This window comes from Heptranchias perlo, unplaced genomic scaffold, assembly GCF_035084215.1.
Source record: "Heptranchias perlo isolate sHepPer1 unplaced genomic scaffold, sHepPer1.hap1 HAP1_SCAFFOLD_206, whole genome shotgun sequence".
Classification (NCBI taxonomy): Eukaryota; Metazoa; Chordata; class Chondrichthyes; order Hexanchiformes; family Hexanchidae; genus Heptranchias; species Heptranchias perlo.
The window spans coordinates 383,531-401,711 of record NW_027139220.1 but is presented as its reverse complement, the minus strand read 5'-3'; the positions used below and the strand labels follow the sequence as shown (position 1 = coordinate 401,711).

Sequence of the window (18,181 nt, the reverse complement as noted above, 5' to 3'; positions counted from 1 at the left end):
CGAATTTCTCAAATTGCTCATTGAGAAAATTTTCAACCCCTATTATGTTTTCCTCAGTAACTGAAATTTCTAATGTCCAAAATGTCATTTTAAACAAATTTTAAATGCATGAACAGGAGGAGGCCATTCAGCCCCTCGAGCCTGTTCCACCATTCAATGAGATCATGGTCGATCGGTATATAAACTCCATTTACCCGCCTTGGTTCTGTAACCCTTAATACCCTTACCCAACAAATGTTTATCAATCTCTGTTCTTAAATTTTCATTTGACCCCCAGCATCAACAGCTTTTTTTGGGGGGAGAGTTTTACAGATTCCCACTCCCCTTTGTGTGAAGAAGTGCTTCCTGACATCACCCCTGAACGGCCCGGCTCTAATTTTAAGGTTCTGTCCCCTCGTTCTGGACTCTCCCACCAGAGGAAATAGTTTCTCTCTATCGACCCTATCAAATCCTTTAATCATCTTAAACCCCTCGATTAGATCACCCCTTAATCTTCTAAATTCAAGAGAATACAAACCTAGTCTATGTAATCTGTCCTCGTAATTTAACCCCTTTTAGCCCCAGTAAATCTGTGCTGCACCCCCTCCAGGGCCAATATATCCTTCCTGAGGGGTGGTGCCCAGAACTGAACGCAGTCTCCAGATGGGGTCTGACCAGAGCTTTATATAAACTGTAACGTAACTAGAATATAAAGGGGTGGAAGTTAAGTTGAGATAAAGGGTGAAATGGAGTACAGAGGGAGAAGAGTAAGATACATTAGGAGTGTGTTAAATACAGTGCGATATTAGACTGGGTGAGTTTGTATCTGTTGACCTGGATCTTCTCCTGACACCGAGGTTGCGGGCTGTTTCGAGCCAGCGCTCTGCAACGGTGCCAGGGCTGAATCGTCCCTTAATCCTGGACCACAGCTACATGGGCGAGGGGGGTGACCAGTGCTGTGTGCAGTCGTAGCCCAGGAACAGTCAGCCCATTCAGGGGAGGAGGGAGAGCCGGCAGTGAAGGTAAAGCGGATGGTTCTGAAGAGGCAGGCAGAGGCACAGTACAGACGGCTCCTTTCACCATACTCTCTAACCTCTCCTCACACCTCGCCTGGTGCTGTCTGGTAATAAGCAGGAGCCAGCTGCTAACAGGATGAGGAGGGAGCGGAAGGGTCAGACTGCAGATCGTTATAAATGGGTTTTGTGTCGGGCGGGGGAAGAGGGCGGGAAGGGGGCGGGGGAGAGAGGGGCGGGGGGAGAGGGCGGGAAGGGGGCGGGGGGGAAGAGGGCGGGAAGGGGGCGGGGGGAAGAGGGCGGGAAGGGGGCGGGGGGAAGAGGGCGGGAAGGGGGCGGGGGGAAGAGGGCGGGAAGGGGGCGGGGGAAGGGAGCGGGAAGGGGGCGGGGGAAGGGAGCGGGAAGGGGGCGGGGGGAAGGGAGCGGGAAGGGGGGCGGGGGAAGGGAGCGGGAAGGGGGCGGGGGAAGGGAGAGGGAAGGGGGCGGGGGAAGGGAGAGGGAAGGGGGCGGGGGAAGGGAGAGGGAAGGGGCGGGGGAAGGGAGAGGGAAGGGGGCGGGGGAAGGGAGAGGGAAGGGGGCGGGGGAAGGGAGAGGGAAGGGGGCGGGGGAAGGGAGAGGGAAGGGGGCGGGGGAAGGGAGAGGGAAGGGGCGGGGGAAGGGAGAGGGAAGGGGCGGGGGAAGGGAGAGGGAAGGGGCGGGGGAAGAGAGAGGGAAGGGGCGGGGGAAGAGAGAGGGAAGGGGCGGGGGAAGAGAGGGGGAAGGGGCGGGGGAAGAGAGGGGGAAGGGGCGGGGGAAGAGAGGGGGAAGGGGCGGGGGAAGAGAGGGGGAAGGGGCGGGGGAAGGGAGAGGGAAGAGGCGAGGGAAGAGAGGGGGAAGTGGCGAGGGAAGAGAGGGGGAAGTGGCGGGGGAAGAGAGGGGGAAGGGGCGGGGGAAGGGAGAGGGAAGGGGCGAGGGAAGAGGCGAGGGAAGAGGCGAGGGAAGAGAGGGGGAAGAGAGGGGGAAGGGGCGGGGGAAGAGAGGGAAGGGGCGAGGGAAGAGAGGGGGAAGGGGCGGGGGAAGAGAGGGAAGGGGCGAGGGAAGAGAGGGGGAAGGGGCGGGGGAAGAGAGGGGGAAGGGGCGGGGGAAGAGAGGGAAGGGGCGGGGGAAGAGAGGGAAGGGGCGGGGAATCTATTTCCTCTGGTAGGGGAATCCAGAACAAAGGAGCATAACCTGGGACAGATGTACTTTGTGTGTGCCTGATTTTACTTTCAGTCATCGTAACACACCATCCCGACTTGGAAATATATTGCCGTTCCTTCATCGTCGCTGGGTCAAAATCCTGGAACTCCCTTCCTAACAGCACTGTGGGAGAACCGTCACCACACGGACTGCAGTGGTTCAAGAAGGCGGCTCACCACCACCTTCTCAAGGGCAATTAGGGATGGGCAATAAATGCTGGCCTCGCCAGCACTTTGGGACATCCTGAGGGCATGAAAGGTGGTAGATAAATGCATGGTGCAAAAAAGATTCACTCGGATGATACCAGAGGTTCTACCCATCAGGAAAGATTGAACAGGCTGGGGCTCCTTTCTTCAGAAAAAAGACTGAGGGGTGACCTGATCGAGGTCTTTAAGATTATGAAAGGGTTTGATAGGGTCGACGTAGAGAAGAAGTTCCCACTTGTGGGGGAGACCAGAACTGGGGGTCATAAATATAAGTTAGTCGATTATAAATCCAATAGGGAATTCAGGAGAAACTTCTTTACCCAGAGAGTGGTGAGAATGTGGAACTCACTCCCACACAAGGAGTGGTTGAGGTGAATAACACAGATACATTTAAGGGGAAGCTCGATAAACACATGAGGGAGGAAGGAATAGAAGGATATGCTGATAGGGTGAGATGGAGTAGGGAGGGAGGAGGCTCGGGTGGAGCATAAATACCAGCAGAGACCTGTTGGGCCGAATGGCCTGTTTCTGTGCTGTACATTCTGTATAATTCTACAATCGTCTTTCTTTTGTTACTCTTACAAATTGAAGGTGTTGCCTCAGGTACAGTGGTGCTCGTCACACCCGTGAGCAGACTGAACGTTTCAGGGAGTGTGACCATACTGTCCAATATCTAACAGGATAGTGTGACCCAGGGGTGTAACAGTATCCTCCTGGTCTGAAATGGATGCTTGTGTCTTTTGTAACCGTGGAGAGGCAAGGCCAGATATGAATCGTTTTACTTTACAGCAAGTTAACGTACAGTTATATTCATACTCACTTAATTAAGTGAGTGTAACCCGTCTTTGAGTACTAATATAAAATAATAAACACGCTATGGTTCCCCACATCAGTGGGTCATCTTACTTGGCAAACAAATACCCACCCCACCTGCAATATCCTTCTGAACCCAGCCAAAGATCAGCTTTGTGTAAAGCCTGACCGACTGCCGAGGTCTTTAGCTCCCTGTGTTCACAGCCAGAAGGGAAAGCCCAACTGACCAACCCTGCCAAGCAGCCGGAACCAGAGCCTGCCCAACACAATAGGGGTGAGGTGTTCATCGATTACAGAAACAGGCCATCGTTCAGTCTTTAGCTGAACAAATATTAAGGATTAGCCTTCTCGCATTTTAAACATTTTTTGTCTTTGTGCCTTTTTTTTTTTAAGACTTTGTTTTAAAAGCCCAATGCATGGATGAAACATCCCCCCTTCCCAAATCCTTTTGGTGAAAAAAATGGTCAAAAAAGTTCTGAAGTGTGACAAATACTGACTGTACCCAGGCCCATTCCAACCCTCTCAAACCCCCTAAACATAGGAACAGGAGTAGATTATTCAGCTCCACGAGCCTGCTCTACCATTCAGAGATCATGGCCGATCTGTATCCCAACTCCATTTACCCACCTTGGTTCCGTTACCCTTAATACCCTTGCCTAGCAAAAATCTATCGATCTGTTTTGAAATTTTCAATTGACCCCCAGCATCTACAGCCTTTTTGGGGGAAGAGAGTTCCAGATTCCCACTCCCCTTTGTGTGAGGAAGTGCTTCCTGACATCACCCCTGAACGGCCCGGCTCTAATTTTAAGGTTCTGCCCCCTCGTTCTGGACTCTCCCCACCGGAGGAAATAGTTTCTCTCTATCGACCCTATCAAATCCTTTAATTATATTGAACACCTCGATTAGATCACCCCTTAATCTTCTGAACTCGAGGGAATACAAGCCCAGCCTATGCAACTTGTCCTCGTAATTTAACCCTTTTAGCCCCAGTATCATTCTGGTGACTCTCCGCTGCACCCCCTCCAAGGCCAATATATCCTTCCTGATGAGCGGTGTCCAGAACTGAACCCAGTCTCCAGATGGAGTCTGACCAGAGCTCTGTGCAACTGAAGCATCACTACCTCCCCTCTGTATTCCAGCCCCCGAGATAAAGGCCAACATTCCATTATCCTTTTTAATTATTTTTTTGTACCTGTGCACAGGCCTTTAGTGATTTCTGTACTTGGACCTCTAAATCTCTCTGCTCACCCACATTGAAGAACAGATGACAAATATGCCAAAACAAACACAGGAACATCGGAACAGGAGTAGGCCATTCAGCCCCTCGTGCCTGCTCCGCCATTTGATAAGATCATGGCTGATCTGTGATCCAACTCCATATACCTGCCTTTGGCCCATATCCCTTAATACCTTTGGTTGCCAAAAAGCTATCTATCTCAGATTTAAATTTAGCAATTGAGCTAGTATCAATTACTGTTTGCGGAAGAGAGTTCCAAACTTCTACCACCCTTTGTGTGTAGAAATGTTTTCTAATCTCACTCCTGAAAGGTCTGGCTCTAATTTTTAGACTGTGCCCCCTACTCCTAGAATCCCCAACCAGCGGAAATAGTTTCTCTCTATCCATCCTATCTGTTCCCCTTAATATCTTATAAACTTCGATCAGATCGCCCCTTAACCTTCGAAACTCCAGAGAATACAACCCCAATTTGTGTAATCTCTCCTCGTAACTTAACCCTTGAAGTCCAGGTATCATTCCAGTAAACCTACACTGCACTCCCTCCAAGGCCATTATGTCCTTCCGAAGGTGCGGTGCCCAGAACTATTCACAGTACTCCAGGTGTGGTCTAACCAGGGTTTTGTATAGCTGCAGCATAATTTCTGTCCCCTTGTACTCTAGTCCTCTAGATATAAAGGCCAGTATTCTATTAGCCTTCTTGGATAAGGACTGGATTATGAGTTGCAAAGGCATCAGAATACAGATGGGGAACATTATCCACAGCCCCTTTTTAAAGACCAGTTGGGTACGGGGAAGGAAGAGAGAAACCACCAGGACCTCCTTGCACGCAGTGTGTATGAAGCAATATGTCCTGTACACAGAGTGAGCCCTGTCAGAATGGGATCACCGGGTCCATCTCACCCACCTATCCCCAGTGATCCTTCCCTTGGTGCATTTCTAAAAACCCTGAATCCCATTTGTTGACCAGAACCTGTTCAATCCCTTCTTGAAACCAGTAATGTGTTTTGTTCTACCACTCGTGCCCGTAACACTTACCACCATTTTAGTAAAAGAAAGTTCCTCCTGCATTTCCTATTTTGTTTTGTGTCCCTTAATTGCTATCTACGACCCCTTGTGCCTAATTTCTGTACACGGCAGAAAAGTTTACTTGGACCCATTTTGTCCAAATAATTTTAAACCCTTCTATTATACCCCCAGGCAGTACAGGACTGGAGCACAGCAGCAAATGGGAATAAACTTGCCTGATGTCATGTGGGAGCACAGACTGATCCAAGCTGTACTGAATCACTGCCAGTTTGCATAAGGTCTTCAGACTCGGACCTGTAAAAACAACCAAACAAACCCTTCAAAAGGTCCTCGTCACGTTATCCCCGGTAATGCGCAGAGCACTACTCTAACACACAGGGCTACAGTATGCACTGAGCCACATAAGGAGATATTAGGACAGGTGACCAAAAGCTTGGTCAAAGAGGGAGGTTTTAAGGAGCGTCTTAAAGGAGGAGGAGAGGGAGGTAGAGAGGTTTAGGGAGGGAACTCCAGAGCTTAGGGCCTCAGCAGCTGAAGGCACGGCCGCCAATGGTGGAGCGATTAAAATCGGGGATGCGCAAGAGGCCAGAATTGGAAGAGCGCAGAGATCTCTGAGGGTTGTAGAGCTAGAGGAGGTTACAGAGGCAGGGAGGGGGCGAGGCCATGGAGGGATTTGAAAGCAAGAATGAGAATTTTAAAATCGAGGTGCTCCCGGACCGGGAGCCAATGTCGGTCAGCGAGCACAGGGGGTGATGGGTGAACGGGACTTGGTGCGAGTTAGGAGACGGGCAGCAGAGTTTTGGATGAGCTCAAGTTAATGGAGGGTGGAAGATGGGAGGCCGACCAGGAGAGCATTGGAATAGTCGAGTCTGGAGGAAACAAAGGCATGGAGGAGGGTTTCAGCAGCAGATGAGCTGAGGCAGGGGCGGAGACGGGCGATGTTATGGAGGTGGAAGTAGGCGGTCTCGGTGATGGGAGTGGACATGGGGTCGGAAGCTCATCTTAGGGTCAAGTAGGACGCCAGGGCTGCAAATGGTCTGGTTCAGCCTCAGACAGTGGCCGGGGAGAGGGATGGAGTCGGTGACTGGGAATGGAGTTCGTGGCGGGGACTGAAGGTAATGGCTTCGGACTTCCCAATATTTAGTTGGAGGAAATTTTAGCACATCTGGATGTCAGACAAATGAGACACAGTGGAGGGGTCGAGAGAGGTGGTGGTGAGGTAGAGCTGGGGTTCGTCAGCGTACATGCGGAAGCTGGTATTGTGTTTTTGGATGACGTTGCGTTTTTGGATGATGTTGCTGAAATGCAGCATGTACATGAGAAAATGGACAGATAATTGGGGGCTCCAGAGGTAACGGTGCGGGAGTGGGAAGAGAAGCCATTGCAGGCGATTCTCTGGCTACGACTGATAGATAAGAATGGAACCATACGAGCGCAGTCCCACCCCAGCTGGACGATGGATGAGAGGCGTTGGAGGAGGACGGTGTGGTCAACCACGTCAAAGGTTGCAGACAGGTCGAGAAGGACGAGGAGGGACAGTTCACCACGGTCACAGTCACATGGGATGTCATTTGTGACTTTGATAAGGGCCGTTTCAGTACTGTGGCGGGGTGGAAACCTGATTGGAGGGATTCAAACATTAAGTTGTGGGAAAGATGGGCACGGATTTGGGAGGTGACAACACCTTCAAGGACTTGAGAGGAAAGGGAGGTTGGAGATGGGGCGGTCGTTTCCAAGGACAGAGGGTCAAGGGTGGGTTTTTTTTGAGGAGAGGGGTGATGACGGCAGATTTAAAGGGGAGGGGGACAGTACCTGAGGAGAGGGAACAGTTAACAATATCAGCTAACAGGGGAGCCAGGAAGGGAAGTTGGGTGGTCAGCAGTTTGGTGGGAATAGGGTCGAGGGAGCAGGAGGTGGGTCTCATGGACAAGATGAACTCAAAGAAGGCATGAGGGGAGATAGGAGAGAAACTAGAGAAAATGTGAGTTGAGAGCTAGGGAAGGGGGGAAACCGTTGGGGAAGTTTGGTGGGCTAGGGGAAGGGAGAGAAACGGCAGAGGCAGCTGAACAGATGGTCTCAATCTTATTGACAAAGAATTCCATGAGCTCCTTGCACTTGTTGGAGGTGAGGGTAGAGGGGGCAGAGGAGAGGGGTTTAAGGAGACAGTTTGTAGTAGAGAGAAGCCGGGGCTTATCTTTGCATTCCAGGATGATCCTGGAATAGTGAGCAGTTTTGGCAGAGGAGAGCAGGACCTGATAGTGCTTTATGTGGTCCAGCAAGATCAGACGACGAATGGCTAAACCAGTTGTCCGCCATAAACATTCAAGTCCGTGTCCATTGGACTTAAGGGAGCGGAAATGAGGGATGTACCAGGAGGAATGACCAGGGTGGCAAAGAATAAGGGTTTTACTGGTGACAAAGGTGGAGGTAAGGGTTAATCAGAGGTCAGAGTCCATTACACTCTCCTCGGCCCATCGACCATTTAAACACCCACTCCCTCCACCGCCGGGGCTGCAGTGTGCACCATCCTCAGGATGCACTGCAGCAACTCGCCAAGGCTTCTCTGACAGCACCTCCCAAACCCGTGACCTCTACCACCTGGAAGGACAAGAGCAGCAGGTACATGGGAACAACACCACCTGCACGTTCCCCTCCAAGTCACACACCATCCCGACTTGGAAATATATCGCCGTTCCTTCATCGTCGCTGGGTCAAAATCCTGGAACTCCCTTCCTAACAGCACTGTGGGAGAACCGTCATCACACGGACTGCAGCGGTTCAAGGCGGCGGCTCACCACCATCTTCTCGAGGGCAATTAGGGATGGGCAATAAATGCCGGCCTCGCCAGCGACGCCCACATCCCCAGAATTTAAAAATCCCTAGACATACAGAATCCTAGACGCCAGAATCCCAACGTAGACGTACGTCAAGGAATGAAAATCAGGAAGTGCTGGGAAAGCACTGGTGGCTGAGCATCACCTGAAAGAGGAAGAGAATCACCTGGCCCATTGCCAGGGGAGACCGTCCATCAAGTGACACACCTGAAGGGTGAACTCACATCCTGCTGGGATGTTGATGTGTTTGTTGTGTATTCACTGGTGCCCCCAACCCAAACTTGGTTTGGATTTGTTTTTGAAGGAGTGCGGCCTATAGGTGAGTTATCCCTCTACACAGAGCAAAGAAAAGGTTTACGTACTGAAATCGAGGATGTACAGGTCTGAGTGATCCATCAGGTTAAACTCATCCCCCATTCCTTGTTCTGGGCATGGGCTATGGAGGAGACAGAGAGACACATTAGTGCTACAGGTCCAGCAAGGGCAAGGGTCAGGGACCCTGGTCATTTAGCAGGGTTGGCACTGCTACAAAGCAGGTGGACTTGCTGCATTTTTCATTTTATCTTTCTCTTCAATCATTAACTTGCTTTTGTTTATCTCATCTGTTGCTCTCCCAATAGCAGAGAGCGCACCTCACGTTAAATGGACAAGAGACTGCTCCATCACCTCTCCTGACTGCAGCAGCTTCCCTCTTGCAAAGGAACGCGGAATTACTCTCACATTGCCTCTCGAACGTTCGAGCCCCACGCGAGCACATTGACTAGGCTGACACTGCGGTGCAGTACTGAGGGAGTGCTGCACTGTCACAGGTGCCATCCCTTAAACTGAGGCTCCGTCTGCCGGTTCAGGTGGAAGTCAAAGATCCCATGGCATGATTCAAATAGGAGCAGGGAGTTTCACCAACGTCTTGACCAATATTCCACTAATACACTGGGGTACCGTACCGCCGGGGCGCCGTCCCGTCCCCGTGTACCGCCGGGGCGCCGTCCCGTCCCCGTGTAACGCCGGGGCGCCGTCCCGGCCCCGTGTACCGCCGGGGCGCCGTCCCGGCCCCGTGTACCGCCGGGGCGCCGTCCCGGCCCCGTGTACCGCCGGGGCGCCGTCCCGGCCCCGTGTACCGCCGGGGCGCCGTCCCGGCCCCGTGTACCGCCGGGGCGCCGTCCCGGCCCCGTGTACCGCCGGGGCGCCGTCCCGGCCCCGTGTACCGCCGGGGCGCCGTCCCGGCCCCGTGTACCGCCGGGGCGCCGTCCCGGCCCCGTGTACCGCCGGGGCGCCGTCCCGGCCCCGTGTACCGCCGGGGCGCCGTCCCGGCCCCGTGTACCGCCGGGGCGCCGTCCCGGCCCCGTGTAACGCCGGGGCGCCGTCCCGTCCCCGTGTAACGCCGGGGCGCCGTCCCGGCCCCGTGTAACGCCGGGGCGCCGTCCCGTCCCCGTGTAACGCCGGGGCGCCGTCCCGTCCCCGTGTAACGCCGGGGCGCCGTCCCGTCCCCGTGTAACGCCGGGGCGCCGTCCCGTCCCCGTGTAACGCCGGGGCGCCGTCCCGTCCCCGTGTAACGCCGGGGCGCCGTCCCGTCCCCGTGTAACGCCGGGGCGCCGTCCCGTCCCACACCGGGGCGCCGCTAATACTATTGCCCCCCGTTGATACCGGAGTGCTAACTCTACACTCATGTCGTGAGCTGTTACCAGTAACCTGGCCTCCTGTATTTCTGAATTGCTGAGTCGTCAGTCATGCAGGAATTAATGAACGAGGTGAGGGAGCTAAAATAAAGGACCCGTCAGTGACAGACTCCATCTGGCTGGGTCACTACAACACTGTTTGACTCTCCATGGCCCAGGCTATCTTATCTTCACATATTAAATAACCACGACACAGGAAACCCACTGAGTGCTTTAAAACACACACATACTCCATCATTGGCGTTCTATTTAAAAAGAGGATTCGCTCTCACACTGCAGTGACGTCATGTCAATCAGGAGTGCTTTTACTTACACTCGTTCTGCACAGCTCCTCTCCTGAAGGTGGACTGTGCCTTGGAAACAGTTGGACAGCTCCCGGTGCCCCTCACACCCAGGTCCCATTCATCACACCACCTTGGCAGTCCATGCAGACAGCATATTTGACCACGAAGGCCGTCGCAGCCAAGCCTGCTCCTGTCCTCAGCCAATATCCAGACTCCTGCACTTTCCAGCAGGGAGGAAGAGGGGGGCCATTGGATGGTGATTGGGAGCAGGAACCTGGGCCTGAGTTCTCTTCCCTCTCCCTAATGTGGTTGTGGGAGGGGGTGGGATTTGAGCTGGGGCAAGCACTGTCCCAACAGACACTGCTGGAAGTACACAGGAGCATCCGCAGCTGAACAAAAAAAAGCTGGGGCTCAGTGGTCAAACACTCCCTTCTGAAGTCAGTCAGAAGGTTGTGGGTTCAAGTCCCACTCCAGCGTGGGACTGAGCGAGCGCCGCCCGAGGGCCGGCCCCGAGCGAGCGCCGCCCGAGGGCCGGCCCCGAGCGAGCGCCGCCCGAGGGCCGGCCCCGAGCGAGCGCCGCCCGAGGGCCGGCCCCGAGCGAGCGCCGCCCGAGGGCCGGCCCCGAGCGAGCGCCGCCCGAGGGCCGGCCCCGAGCGAGCGCCGCCCGAGGGCCGGCCCCGAGCGAGCGCCGCCCGAGGGCCGGCCCCGAGCGAGCGCCGCCCGAGGGCCGGCCCCGAGCGAGCGCCGCCCGAGGGCCGGCCCCGAGCGAGCGCCGCCCGAGGGCCGGCCCCGAGCGAGCGCCGCCCGAGGGCCGGCCCCGAGCGAGCGCCGCCCGAGGGCCGGCCCCGAGCGAGCGCCGCCCGAGGGCCGGCCCCGAGCGAGCGCCGCCCGAGGGCCGGCCCCGAGCGAGCGCCGCCCGAGGGCCGGCCCCGAGCGAGCGCCGCCCGAGGGCCGGCCCCGAGCGAGCGCCGCCCGAGGGCCGGCATCGAGCGAGCGCCGCCCGAGGGCCGGCATCGAGCGAGCGCCGCCCGAGGGCCGGCATCGAGCGAGCGCCGCGCCGCCAGAAGTGCCATCTTTCGTATGAGACATTAAAGCAACTATCTGCCTGCTGCAGTGTTTTGGGTGCGTGTAAGAGATCATGTGGCACTGTATGAAGAGAAGCAGCGGAGTTCTCCCCTGGGCCCTGGCCAATATTCCCCCACAAAACCAACATCACTAAATCAGACTAACTGGCCATTTACTGCTGTTTGTGGGATCTTGCTGTGTGTCGTCCGGCTGCCGTTTTTGTCTGTATACCAAGAGCGACTGCACTTCAATGAACAAGGGTGCTTTGGGATGTTTGAGTGTGCAAACACAGGTCTTGCAGATCAACATCTAGATGAGCTGTGAAAATGTGGACAGGACCAGATAGTCAAGCGGAATTATAGCACAGAAGGAGGCCATTCAGCCCATCGTGTCTGTGCTGGCTCTTTGAAAGAGCTATCCAATTAGTCCCACTCCCCTGCTCTTTCCCCATAGGCCTTCAAATTTCTCCTTTCAAAGTATTTCTCCAATTCCCTTTTGAAAGTTATTATTGAATCTGCTCCCACCGCCCTTTCAGGCAGTGAATTCCAGATCAGAACAACTCGCTGCATAAAAAAATTTCTCCGTATCTCCCCTCTGGTTGTTTTGTCAATTACCTCTGGTTACTGACCCTCCTGCCACTGGAAACAATTCCTCCTTGTTTACTCTATCAAAACCACTCGTGATTTATCAAAATCTCCCCTTAACCTTCTCTGTTCCGAGCAGAACAATCCTTAGTTGAAAATCTTTTTCCCTGAAGTCGAAATACTAAATGTAACAACTTGCATTTATATAAATATACACCTTTAATGTAGAACAGTGTCCCAGGGCACGTCACAGGGGATTAAGGAGAGACCAGCTCTGCCGCTGATGAAAGACAAACCTCGCCTTATCTCTTTTCAGATGCTGTGTATTTCCGATATTATCTATTTTTATTAAATCACAGACGTCCAGCTCCTATTAATATTCTGCCCCCACTCAGAGGGCATATGGAGTCAACGAGCCCCCAAGGAGCGACCGCCCCCCCCTCCGAAACACGGCAGGTCAGTGCCACCGAGCATACATTTCAAACCGTGACTGTTTCATATCAACAGCAGAGGTGTCGGGGGAGTGACGGAGACACCTGATACTTCCTGGAAAACTCAAGGTCGAGGGAGGAGAGGGGACAGGAAATGGAAAATAGACCAGTGATGTTAATCAGACGGCATGTGGTCAGTCAGGTCCTGCCTGCTTGCAATCCCTTTCTCCCCCACTGTGCTCGTCTCCTCTCTCCTCCACCCCTCTGATGCCACTTGCTTTCACCCCGTGTGCCAGTGTCAACTCTCATCTTCCCCTGCCCTTCGTCCCAGGCTTGGATTCACTTTCCCTTCTGGTGTGACACATACACACACACTTTAGGGAGCTCAGGCTCTTGAGGCAAACAGGACTGGACGCAGCTCTGTGGCAGGAGTGCGTATTGGGGGGTGTGGAACAGACGCTACTGGCAATGGCAGACCTGCAGGGGACGAGTGTGCGTTTGCTCCAGGAATGCCGCTCACCCTTCAGCGACGAGGCAGTGAGAGTCAACAGGCTGTTTGACCGTGGGAGCTTCACAGCCCGGCCCAATCCTATAACTCGCTAGAACCCACACATATTATTTATCCCCCCCCCCCCCCCCCGGGGAGGGGCGACGGGATAGCACGGAGAAACGGGAATCTCACCCATTCCTGTACCCCGACCACCAGCCTGGCCGAGACCAGTCCATTCTGCATCGCACAGGGCCAGGGCCAGAGCCAGGGGACTGTCTGGTGTGTTATGGCTCAGTTACAGACTATCATCACAGACAGAGCCACCGAGGAGAAGCCCCTCTCTCAATTCCTTTTGTGTTTCACAGTCTGGCCACCCCCTGATCCCAGGCTCTCTACTGTTTGTAATCTATAGTTCCCCCACTCTAGGAACTGCACTCCATTTTTGGAACAGTCCCACTACTCTCTTTCCATAATAAGGCCGGGATCAGTAGAACAAATCCCCGAGTGGCTCTGAAAGGCCTCTGAAAATCCCACTGATGCTTCACCGGGACTCCTGTGCTGTCAAACAAGCTGAAACACGGTAAGCTGAAACCAACCTAATCACTTCCAAATTCTCTCCTGCTTTTTAATTACCCGACAGCAGCTGCTGGCTTTGCCACCTGCTCCCTGCCAGGGTCAGTGCCAAACCCTCCACAGCGAGCCATCGGATTGAATACCAACCCCTGCACTCCCCAAATCCCTAACTAGCGGAAAGCTCTGCAGTCTGAGGTGCAAACTCAGCTCCCCGCCATCACATATTACAGATCAGCCATGACCTGATTGAATGGCGGAGCAGGCTCGAGGGGCCGATTGGCCTACTCCTGCTCCTATTTCTTATGTTCTTATATTCTGGCCTCTTGCTCATCCCCGATTTTAATCGCTCCACCATTGGCGGCCGTGCCTTCAGCCGCTTAGGCCCGAAGCTCTGGAATTCCTTCCCTAAACCTCTCCACCTCTCTCCTCCTTTAAGATGCTCCTTAAAACCTCCCTCTTTGACCATGCTTTTGGTCACCTGTCCTAATATCTCTATGTGGCTCAGTGTTCAATGTTGTCTAATTATGCTGTTGTGAAGCGCCCTGGTATGTTTTACTATGTTAAAGGCACTATATCAATATATATATAAATGCAGGTTATTGTTGTGGCCGAGTGTCATTCCTTCTCTCCTTTAATGCGATGCCGCATCTGTATCAAAACCAGCTGGAGAATGGATTGGTGGAGGGAGGGGGAGGGGGAGGGGGAGAAACAGACCTGGGCCAGGGAAAGGCAAGTTGGAAAGTTGAGCGGAACACACAGCCAGGACCTGCAGGTCGTCACTCAGCACTAAACAAACAGCCTGAGTTTGCACAGTAATCAGAGTCTGCACCTGCAGCCCTCACTGCCCCACACAGGAAACTTAACCCCCCCCGATAAACGGAAACTCAGGGCACGTTTGTTGCTGGCTCCCCTCGCGGGATTCTTCAAAGCCAGCTCAGTCACAGGTTTAGAATTACCCACAGGAACTCGCTGGATAAAGTACTGGACCGGGTGAAAAGGAAGGAGGCAAGGCAAAGCATTTTTGAAAACTTTCTCCGAATACCCGGCTCCTTTGTGCTTTTTGTTTGCCTGGAGATGCGAGACAGATTTTCAATTGTACGTCAGCTTGAGAGTTAATCTGTATCAGCACAACATGGAACACACAGAGTGGGGGAGGGGCGCGGGCGGCAGGCGGAGGGCAAAGGGGTGTGGGCGTGGGGCGAAGGCGGCCCTCCGGCAGTTTGAGGGGCTCTGGATTACCTTGATCCCAGCCTTAGTTCAGTGGTAGCACTATCCCCTCGAAATCAGAAGGTTCTGGGTTCAAGTCCCACACCAGAGACTTGATCCAGGCTGACACTTCCATGCAGGACCGAGGGGGCGCCGCGCCGCTACTGAGGCCGCGCCGCCGGAGGGCCGGAACCGAGGGGGGGCGCCGCACCGCCGGAGGGCCAGTACCGAGGGAACGCCGCACTGTCGGAGGGTCAGTACCGAGGGAGCGCCGCACTGTCGGAGGGTCAGTACCGAGGGAGCGCCGCACCGCCGGAGGGCCAGTACTGAGGGAGCGCTGCACTGTCGGAGGGTCAGTACTGAGGGAGCGCTGCACTGTCGGAGGGCCAGTACTGAGGGAATGCTGCACTGTCGGAGGGTCAGTACTGAGGGAGCGCCGCACCGCCGGAGGGTCAGTACTGAGGGAGCGCCGCACCGCCGGAGGGCCAGTACTGAGGGAATGCTGCACTGTCGGAGGGTCAGTACCGAGGGAGCGCTGCACTGTCGGAGGGTCAGTACTGAGAGAGCGCTGCACTGTCGGAGGGTCAGTACTGAGGGAGCGCCGCACTGTCGGAGGGTCAGTACTGAGGGAGCGCCGCACCGCCGGAGGGCCAGTACTGAGGGAATGCTGCACTGTCAGAGGGTCAGTACCGAGGGAGCGCTGCACTGTCGGAGGGTCAGTACTGAGAGAGCGCTGCACTGTCGGAGGGTCAGTACTGAGGGAGCGCCGCACCGCCGGAGGGTCAGTACTGAGAGAGCGCTGCACTGTCGGAGGGTCAGTACTGAGGGAGCGCCGCACTGTCGGAGGGTCAGTACTGAGGGAGCGCCGCACCGCCGGAGGGTCAGTACCGAGGGAGCGCTGCACTGTCGGAGGGTCAGTACCGAGGGAGCGCTGCACTGTCGGAGGGTCAGTACCGAGGGAGCGCTGCACTGTCGGAGGGTCAGTACCGAGGGAGCGCTGCACTGTCGGAGGGTCAGTACCGAGGGAGCGCTGCACTGTCGGAGGGTCAGTACCGAGGGAGCGCTGCACTGTCGGAGGGTCAGTACCGAGGGAGCGCTGCACTGTCGGAGGGTCAGTACCGAGGGAGCGCTGCACTGTTCAGAGATGCCATATTTTGGATGAGACATTAAACCGAGGCCCTATCTGCCCTCAGGTGGATGTTTCGAAGAGCAGGGGAACATTCTCCTCAGTGTCCTGGGCCAATATTTATCCCTCAACCAACATCACTAAAACAGATTATCTAGTCATTATCACATTGCTGTTTGTGGGATCTTGCTGTGTGTAAATTGGCTGCCGCGTTTCCTACATTGCAACAGTGACTACACTTCAAAAAATACTTCATTGGCTTTAAGGCGCTTTGGGACATCCTGAGGTTGTGAAAACCAACAAAAAACATTTTTTTTGCTCATTCTTGGAAGCTCCAATTGACCCCCATTATCCACAGCCTTTGGGGGGAGAGAGTTAAGATTCCCACTCCCCTTTGTGAGAAAAAATGCTTCCCGATTTCGCTCCTGAATGGCCCGGCTCTAATTTTAAAATTGTGCCCCCTTGCTCGAGGAGAGATACGCTTCTCACAGATGCAATCTATGCAAATGGGGATCTTCAGAGGGATCTGACAGAAACCTCAGAGCACACAGCCCCATCTCGCCCTATCAGGGCAGTAGTCGGTCGATAGTGCAGTCTCTGCACCAGGGACAGAAAGCTGCTCTCACACGGAACGAGAGCTTTTGTATAAACTCCCGTGAGCCAGCTTTATCAATACGGACGGACAGAGATCCTGCTCAGTGAGGCTCTGCTGCTTCACCCCTTATCTGGTGTCAGATACATGAGGTGGTGACTGACCCACCCTGGGGGGGGGGGGGGGCTGAAACATTTTCCACTGCAGCTTTTGGAAAAGTTTAACCCTTGAAAGCAAATCTGTACGAGCAGCACAAGGTTTAAACCGTTCAATCTGGGCGATAGTTTGCATCCCACTCCCCCCGCCCCCTCTCAGCACAGGATGACCTGGGGACAGCAGTACATCGGGCATTGGCAGGCAGGTCATCACTTGGTGCTGCTCTCCTCGCCCCTGCCCCGCTGCCCCCCCCCCCCAGCTCTCCCCCAAGTCCCCCCCAATTTGCTTTCTATTCCCCACCTCCCTCAAAATGGCACTGCCAGCCCCCCGCCATCTTGCCAACGGGCAGAGCAGATGGTCGGGACGACAGGAACAGGAGAAGACCATTCAGCCCCTCGAACATGTTACACAGGAACAGGAGGAGGCCATTCAGCCCCTCGAGCCTGCTCCGCCATTCAGTCTGATCATGGTTGATCTGTACCTCACCCCGTTTCCCCCCCTTCACTCCATACCTCGATCCCCTGACCCAACAAAAATCTATCGATCTCAGTCCTGAAAGCTCCAATTGACCCCCACCATCCACAGCCTTTTTGGGGAGAGAGTTCCAGATTCCCACTCCCCTTTGTGTGAAGAAGTGCTTCCTGACATCACCCCTGAACGGCCCGGCTCTAATTTTAAGGTTCTGCCCCCTTGTTCTGGACTCTCCCACCAGAGGAAATAGTTTCTCTCTATCGACCCCATCAAATCCTTTAATCATCTTAAACACCTCGATTAGATCACCCCTTAATCTTCTATACAGAGTGAATACAATACAACCTGTCCTGATATCTTAAGCCCCGTTATTATTGGGGGGAATCTGTGCTTTACCCCCTTTCCTGAACCACCACGGCAAACTCCCCCCTAAGGGCAGCTGCGAGCCCGGACTGAACTGGGTGCAGATCTGCCCAATAAAAAAATGTAGCTGTGTAGAGCAAGCTCCAATGCCCAATGTATTGAAGGGATTGGGGGAGGTTTCATGTCAGCTTGAGTTTCGGATGGACGGTGCCAGGGCTGGTGCTCCTTTGTGTATTAATATCAATGCACGGTCACATGAACCAGTTCAACCGTGTACCTGATGCTGCTGCCTGACCAACACTTCCCCTCTCGACCAACAGAGTAACTGCTCATTCCTCTCGGGTGCTCTTGGTGTGGTGGAAGACGGCGGCCGTGTCTCCGTGCCCAACCGTACGCGAGGGGAGGCTCTGTGCCTCGGCCCTCGACCGCGCGCGGGGCACGGTGACGGGGGTGGGGCCTCTGTCTGCGTACTGTGGGGTTGGGGGATGGGATGGGGAAAGAAAAAAAAAAATCAGCAGCTCTTGAACTGAACCTTTCAAACCCAGGTGCAGCTGCAGGATGTGATTAACCCCCCCCCCCCCCCCCCCGTGAGAGGACAGGGGTAACAGACAACCCTACCTTTTCCCTACACCCCACCCGTCCTCCGGTGCCAGGGTTGGAGGCACAGAGAGGAGGGTCAGTCCCTGCATTATCCCAGTCCCTGCGGGCACTGTACCCGGTAGTAAGCCCGTGGCGTGGGTCCTGGGGTGGGTCTGTGCTGGGTCATCCTCCTGATCGGCAGGCACTCTGGGCACAGAGTGTACAATCCCCAACCCACACTCTTCTTCTTCCCCCCTCA

General features: G+C 54.7%; 1 protein-coding gene across 3 annotated transcripts in view; it reads right to left on the bottom strand.

The window, feature by feature from the left end:
* klhdc3 (kelch domain containing 3) overlaps positions 1 to 18,181 on the bottom strand; it is a 102,819-nt gene that overhangs the window by 4,399 nt on the left and 80,239 nt on the right. For 2 of the 3 annotated variants that reach the window (XM_067978021.1, XM_067978022.1), the window contains exons 9-10: positions 8,689 to 8,762; positions 5,708 to 5,786 (exon numbers count right to left, since the gene is read on the bottom strand). In XM_067978021.1, coding sequence (XP_067834122.1) covers positions 5,708 to 5,786; positions 8,689 to 8,762 — 153 coding nt within the window. The remainder of the gene's footprint in view (positions 1 to 5,707; positions 5,787 to 8,688; positions 8,763 to 18,181) is intronic. The other variant, XM_067978023.1, reaches the window with a different exon arrangement.